Source organism: Quercus suber, unplaced genomic scaffold, assembly GCF_002906115.3.
Source record: "Quercus suber isolate HL8 unplaced genomic scaffold, Cork oak 2.0 scaffold_66, whole genome shotgun sequence".
Classification (NCBI taxonomy): Eukaryota; Viridiplantae; Streptophyta; class Magnoliopsida; order Fagales; family Fagaceae; genus Quercus; species Quercus suber.
Window position 1 is genome coordinate 1,714,768 of NW_027069531.1, and position 7,843 is coordinate 1,722,610.

General features: G+C 32.6%; 1 protein-coding gene across 1 annotated transcript; it reads left to right on the forward strand.

Moving 5' to 3' along the window:
• The first annotated feature begins 2,114 nt into the window (after positions 1 to 2,114).
• Positions 2,115 to 3,632, forward strand: LOC111986196 (F-box/LRR-repeat protein At3g48880). The gene is made up of 2 exons (XM_024017816.2): positions 2,115 to 2,640; positions 3,029 to 3,632. Exons 1-2 carry the CDS (start codon positions 2,330 to 2,332, stop codon positions 3,510 to 3,512), a joined length of 795 nt encoding a protein of 264 aa, XP_023873584.2. The 5' UTR covers positions 2,115 to 2,329; the 3' UTR covers positions 3,513 to 3,632.
• Positions 3,633 to 7,843: the final 4,211 nt, after the last annotated feature.

Below are 7,843 nucleotides of genomic sequence, written 5' to 3' on the forward strand. Positions count from 1 at the left end.
ATAAGTTAGAGCTCTATGACACATTTACGAACAATAACTAAAAATTAAGTGTCTCCGCATTATACATGAATATATTATAAAACTCCAATTGGATTGCACAAATTACAATCTTATCAAGAATAAGGGACTTCAACATTGATTTTAGGCCTACCACGTCTAAGGCTAACAAACCTCAAGTGCCCAACCTCAAATAGGATTACTTACGTCCTCGTTGAACATAACAAGATTGAGTCACCAACCATTCATAGCAAAAGTCTCTCAATTTAACATAGCACTCCAATTACCACCAAATAAAGTAAGCTCCATACTCGAGGTATAACTAATTGATTTCAAAAATTTGTCAGAGGGTGGGATGAGCTAAAGCCCCATAAGTAGTATGATTAATGGTGGTGAGGGAACTGCAAGTTTCATGATAATGAGCATTTTACAAAACATACTATAATTTGAGAATTTCCATTTAATTTATGCAAAACAATTTCATTAATAACATGACAAGGATGATTGAAATAGTTTAGTACCAAGCTTCCCAAAATAACTACAAAACTACATATTATTCGTTGTGAGCCAGAAATATCCAATATTTCAAAACCTAAGACAAAGACGGAAATGTCACCAAGACATCATATCGCCACAGATAGGTCAGAACCCAATTGCACTAGCATGATATGTATCTCTTTTGGCATGTGGTCTATCGGCCTTGCCTAGCATCACCCACACCCTCAAGGATTTATCTATCTCTCCCATGGGCAGCAGAGGATAATGTGCCATGTAGTACCTCTTTTGCATGTGGTATTTTGGCCCTACCTAGCCTCACCCATACACTCAAGGATTTACCTCTTCCCCCCTTGGGCAGCAAGGAATGGCGTATCACACAGTACCCCTTTTGCATGTGGTCTTTTGGCCCTATAGGCAGTAGCCTCACCCACACATTCAAGGATTTACTCATGTCATGCAAAGTGGAAGCCTCCAACCTGGCTTGTCGTCACAAAGATGGGGTATATGCAAAATATATAGTTTACTTCCAAGTAGTTTCAGAAGATATTTCAATAACCAAATATCCACAATATTCTCAAAATCCCCAAAACCATTTCTTGTCAAAAATATTTTGCATCAATTCCCCAAATAATACAATTTAAGACAAAACATCTTTCGCATTTCCAAATAATACCATAAATCCATGAAATCCACTATCAAATGAATTCAAAGATACTTTTCTTTTCTATGTCAAAAATATTGTTGCTACGCTTTAGTTAAGCTATATTAGCGTCTACGTAATTATCATTTTTCTTTCCAATTTTCCTATAACTTTTTTAACATTTACTTATTTTTTTTTTTAAATATTTACACTTTCTCCAACCTTTCTCTATCTCTTACCTTTTCATCCTCCACTACCCTCTACCTTAATATTACTCTTTATCTTCCTTTTTTTCTATCCTTTCTTATTCACACCCTTTTATTATAAATTTGTCATTCTCTCTTCCATTCTTTACTTACTTTACCCTCACCAAAAAAAAAAAAAATTATATATATATATATATAGCCATAAAAGTCTCAAAACTCTCTCTCTGTGTCTCTCATTTTGAAATTTTTGGTGTTCGATCTCAAATTATTTAGCAAACAATCCAAATGCAAACCCAGTTTTAGCCTTGATTACTAAAGGAGTCATGCTCAAACATTATATGTTCCTTTTCCTTTATTGAAAAAATTATCAAATCCAGACGAAATACCTATTCGAAGAAAACCAAATTCTTTGAAGAGTCTTCTTTTCTCCCCACCCTTAGGCCAAAACCCAAATCCTTTGTAGCACTATCTATATGTAAGACTTGCCTTCCTTAGTAGATAAGGAGACCAAATTACTTTATTAATAATTAGACTTTCCTTCTATTCTAAGAAAATCTAAACTGAGTCAAATTAAAAATTTGAGATAATTTCTAATTATATGAATGTCTTTATATCTTTTTTCAAAGATTACCATATTGTTAATGGTCTTTCTTCTTATCACTCTAAGATTTGTCCTATTCTAATTAAATTGTATATTGTTCTTTAAGTAGTATTACTTTTTTTTTTTAAATGATATTTACAATGGAAGAGTGGAAATTTGAACCTGGATATCATAGACACACTAGAAGGAAATTTAAGTTACAAAGCTCTAGCCTTAAGTAGTATTGTTAAGTACCCATTGAATTTGAATTTAACTAGTATATAATACAATTGTGATCAATCCGTGCTCACATAGACAGTGTATATAAGCTAGCACTTCACCCCTTTGACTTGAAGTTTATTCTGCAAATAAGTAATTTTTATAATCTTGATTGGGCTTATATTACAGATGTCTGGACCAAAATGGGAGGATTTGAACATGGACTGTTTGGTGAAAGTGCTTACAAGAGTGGGGATAGAGTCACTACTATTGGGTGCTCCCTTTGTGTGCCAGTCATGGTACAAAGCAAGCCTTCATCCTTCATGCTGGCAAATCATTAATTTTCAAAAAATTGAACGTGGTCCTTTGTCTTGGTACTTTTCTGATGGAATTAAAACTGAATTTATTAAGTCCATAATTAATCGAAGCCATGGAAATGCTAATGTAGTCCGGCTACCTGACGACTGCACTGAGGAGGCATTAAGATATATTGCAGACGAGTAAGTTGTATACCTTTTCTGTTGTCAACTGCTCACAATGTCTTAGTTATTACTCACCCTTATAGTTCACTGTTCCTCTATGCGGTCTCATGGATGTGCAAAAGGTTAAGGGGGTACTTCCTAAGTTCTTAGTTCTAACAGGTTGGTAGGCATGTTCTTCAGAGTTCAGACTCGCACTTATATATCACAAATAATCATAATAGACAAGAAGAGTTAAGAACGATTTTGATGGATTCATATAAAATGCAAATAACCTAAATTTGCATGAATATATAGTACTAGAAGATCATAATTTAGAAGATCAGCTAGTGGTTCTTGCTTACTATTAATTATATATTGAAGAATGAATTTCTCTATTATAAGCATTGATGCCTTTCATTGTTTCCAGGTGCCCTGCCTTGAAGGCTCTGTCTCTGTCAGGTAATCTATGTTACAGTTATTTCCCGGTTATTCCAGAACTCATAAGTAAGTGGAAAAATCTAGAAGCGCTGAGACTCGGTAGCCTTAGTAACATGGAAAAAGTATTTGAAGAAATCAACTGTCACTGTAAGAATTTTTATTGGTTATGTGCTTCTGGAGCCGATATTGAGAGGGATACAGCATCAGCAATTGTCACCTTTCTTCCAAACATAAAGTATTTGTATATGAGGAACGCAAACATTGATCGGGAGAGTTTAGAGATGATTCTGCAAGGCTGCAAGGAGCTTGTGCTTTTGGATGCCAGGGATTGTGTAGGTTATGAATGTGATGACCAGTTACTGAAGCTTGCTTCACATATTAGTAATTTCCAGCACGAAGGTTCAATCCTGTATGAGGACGAATGGGAGGATCACATTTCTGCTGACTCTTTTGATGGTATCCTTTCTGAATAAATGGGTTACATTAATAAAGGTCCTATTTAGTATTTTAGTATTTGTTCACCGCGAGAGATACTTCACTCTTTTGGGGACCACTCCACCAGTAAAGGCTATTGATGTTTACCATTTAAGTTTTACATTTCCTGCATAAGTTTGAATGTGCATGTGGTGATATGGGTGAATTAGTGACATTTGGATGGTGTTTGGAGTTGGTATTGGGTTTCATGGAGGTGTTATGCTATTAAATTTTTGGCTTAGCCTATTTCATGACTCTAATTGTAATGAGTTAAAATTTGTTAACATATTTGCATCCTTTTAAAGGTCTATCTTTGAAGCAGTTTTAAATGATTACTAAATGCAGAAGCTCACTTGAGCAAGAATGAAGGCTAGCTCAAGCAAGATACTAAAAACCAGCTCATGCGAGTAATGATGTCACACCCCAAACTCAAAAGGGTCCTAAGCATGAGAAAAGAACCATAAGGAGAGAGACTGTAGGAGATTTTTCTTTTCTTTTCTTTTTCACAGGTTAAGAATATATTACCATAATCTCCACATTATAAGTTAGAGCTCTATAACACATTTACGAACAATAACTAAAAATTAAGTGTCTCCGCATTATACATGAATATATTATAAAACTCCAATTGGATTACACAAATTACAATCTTATCAAGAATAAGGGACTTCAACATTGATTTTAGGCCTACCACGCCTTAGGCTAACAAACCTCAAGTGCCCAACCTCCAATAGAATTACTTATGTCCTTGTTGAACATAACAAGATTGAGTCACCAACCATTCACAGCAAAAGTCTCTCAATTTAACATAGCACTCCAATTACCACCAAATAAAGTAAGCTCCATACTCGAGGTATAACTAATTGATTTGAAAAATTGTCAAAGGGTGGGATGAGCTAAAGCCCCATAAGTAGTATGATTAATGGTGGTGGGGGAACTGCAAGTTTCATGATAATGAGCATTTTACAAAACATGCTATAATTTGAGAATTTCCATTTAATTTATGCAAAACAATTTCATTAATAACATGACAAGGATGATTGAAATAGTTTAGTAGCAAGCTTCCCAAAATAACTACCAAACTACATATTATTCGCTGTGAGCCAGAAATATCCAATATTTCAAAACCTAAAACAAAGACGGAAATGTCACCAAGACATCATATCACCACAGATAGGTCAGAACCCAAATGCACTAGCATGATATGTATCTCTTTTGGCATGTGGTCTATCGGCCCTACCTAGTATCACCCACACCCTCAAGGATTTATCTATCTCTCCCATGGGCAGCAGAGGATAATGTGTCATGTAGTACCTCTTTTACATGTGGTATTTTGGCCCTACCTAGCCTCAACCATACACTCAAGGATTTACCTCTTCCCCCCTTAGGCAGCAAGGAATGACGTATCACACAATACCCCTTTTGCATGTGGTCTTTTGGCCCTATGGGTAGTAGCCTTACCCACACATTCAAGGATTTACTCATGTCATGCAAAGTGGAAGCCTCCAACCTGGCTTGTCGTCACGAAGACGGGGTAATCACACGTCACAAAGACATGGTCACAAAGACAGGGTAATCACCAACATCATAGCACAAGGGCAAACCCACATCAAAACCTCACAAGTTAAATATATGCAAAATATATAGTTTACTTCCAAGTAGTTTCAGAAGATATTTCAATAACCAAATATCCACAATATTCTCAAAATCCCCAAAACCATTTCTTGTCAAAAATATTTTGCATCAATTTCCCAAATAATACAATTTAAGACAAAACATCTTTAGCATTTCCAAATAATACCATAAATCCATGAAATCCACTATCAAATGAATTCAAAGATACTTTTCTTTTCTATGTCAAAAATATTGTTGCTATGCTTTAGTTGAGCCACATCAGCGTCCACGTTATTATCATTTTTCTTTCCAATTTTCCTATAACTTTTTTAACATTTACTTAATTTTTTTCTAAATATTTACACTTTCTCCAACCTTTCTCTATCTCTTACCTTTTCATCCCCCACTACCCTCTACCTTAATATTACTCTTTATCTTCCTTTTTTTATATCCTTTCCTATTCACACCCTTTTACTATAAATTTGTCATTCTCTCTTCCATTCTTTACTTACTTTTCCCTCACACAAAAAAAAAAAAAAAAAAAAAAAAAAAAAAAAAAGGTTCTCTCTCTTTCTCTCTCTCTCTCTCTCTTATAATTTTTGGTGGATTTTTTATTTTTCTTTCATCTCTGCTTTAGGTTGATAAATTCTTGTGTTCTTTAGAACTTTATATTGAGCTGATGCGATTTAGTTTTGTGTTTAAAATTTTTTTCTCTCTTTAATTGTTAATTTTATTACATGTGTTTTTCTTTAAATTCTTAGTTTGGGTTGGTTTGAATTCACCTATTTAGTTGATCTATATATGTTATTTGTACAACATGACATTTGTTCTATGAAGTTCCTTTTAGACTTGATATGTCGTCTTTTCATTTTATTATTATTATTTTTTTCTCTCCTTATGTGCAATGATTGACTTCTAACAAAAACTATTCTATTTATATATTTAGAAATCTATTTCTTCTTAATTCCAATAGTTTAAATTTTGTATGGGCCACAAGGAACAAAGGGGTCCATAATGCATTCATGTTCTCCTCATATCGTGATAAATTTAAGTAGTTGAATAGTATTGTTGTTTAATTTACCACTACTACATATTTTTTCCTAAAAGCTACATACCATCGATCGTAACACCAAATGGATATTTCAAAGTTCATTTGCATGATTACTTTGTTGTGTGGTGAGTTGAAACATTGTTGAGTAATGATGTACATTAGAATCTATGTGTAGCCTCTTGACTTGCAAAGGATAAGTACTGATTTATGCTAAGTTTTTGTTATTGGTCTTCTTTAGAGCTATAATGGTTGATAGGTCTAATGAGGCTCCATTAATTTATGCGAGGCTTCAATCTCACTCAAATGACAAGTAATAAAACAAGACAATTGTTGTTCAGCTTTCAAGTTTATTCCTTTTATTAAAAAAATGCTTAGTTTTTTGGTAACCACAAATTCGTTTTGTTAACTCAACATCATTAAGTAACTTTAATTTAGTTATATGGATAGGATTTATCATTTTTCATGTTGAAATATCTATATATATATATATATATATTGAAGCTAACATTAATAGCACTACTACAACTGACCATTTAAATCCAGCCATGTCCTCCATATCATTAAATTATTAATATTTTCTCTCATTTTTTTTTTAATTTTAAAAAATTAAACATATAATTTTTTAATTAAATACAAATAAATAAAAATTTCCTTATAAATCGTACTAATCTTTTTTAACATTTACACTTTTTCCAGCATTTCTCATACCTTTCACATTTCATCTCCCCACTACCCTCTACGTTAATATTACTCTTCATCTTTCTCTTTATCTTCATTTATTTTGTTTCTTCTTCTTCTTATCCTCCTATATAAATTTTTCATTATCTTTTCTATATTATATTTCTATGCATAATTTTCCCTCACAAAAAAGGTTATTTCTCTCTCTCAATTTTTTGGTGGATTTTTTATTTTTCTTGCATCTCTGCTTTAGGTTATTAATTTTTTGTATTTTTGAGAACTCTACTTTGAGTTGATGCAATTTAGTTTTGTGTTTTAAGTTTTTTTTCTTTTTTCTTTTTTTGTTTTCTTTGATTGTTAAATGTTATCTTATTGCATTATAAATAATATAATATTATTCTAGTACATAGCATGATTTGGATAATTTTATAATATAAGTATTTTACATAGGTTACATAGGCAATAGTAAAACAATAATAATAAAATATATATTTATGAGATAACTCAAAAAAGATTATCACGCGCAATGCGCGGGTCTACAACTATTGCAATATTAAACATGATGTGCTTTTCATATATAATCATATATATTAGGATCACAACACGACACTTTTTAAGAAAACATAGTTCCCCAAATAATTTTCCAAAATGTGTTTGACCCAAAAACAATGTCTTGCAACATGATTATTTTTCAAAAATCCCATTAAAAGCTACTTACCTTGCAACCCACAAAAAGCCTAATTCTCCAAACTCCAAAGGAGATTAGCTAGAACCTAAACAATATCAAGCAAACCTATCACAATAAGCATAAAGCTTGAAATTGTATCTAGCTACAAATTAAAAATTGCCAAATAATTAGCAATTAATTAGGCAAACCAAGTTTTTAACATCATAAATAATGTATTCCACTTCCAAATTTTCTCAACAATTTAATTTACAAGGCATAGACTCCCATTTATACTCATAAATCATTCAAGGTATTATCTT

Bases quoted from the DNA above. Each gene is read 5' to 3' on its own strand.
- LOC111986196 (XM_024017816.2), top strand. From the start codon at position 2,330: ATGTCTGGACCAAAATGGGAGGATTTGAACATGGACTGTTTGGTGAAA. The intron at 2,641-3,028 runs GTAAGTTGTATA...CATTGTTTCCAG, and splicing joins TTAAGATATATTGCAGACGA to GTGCCCTGCCTTGAAGGCTC.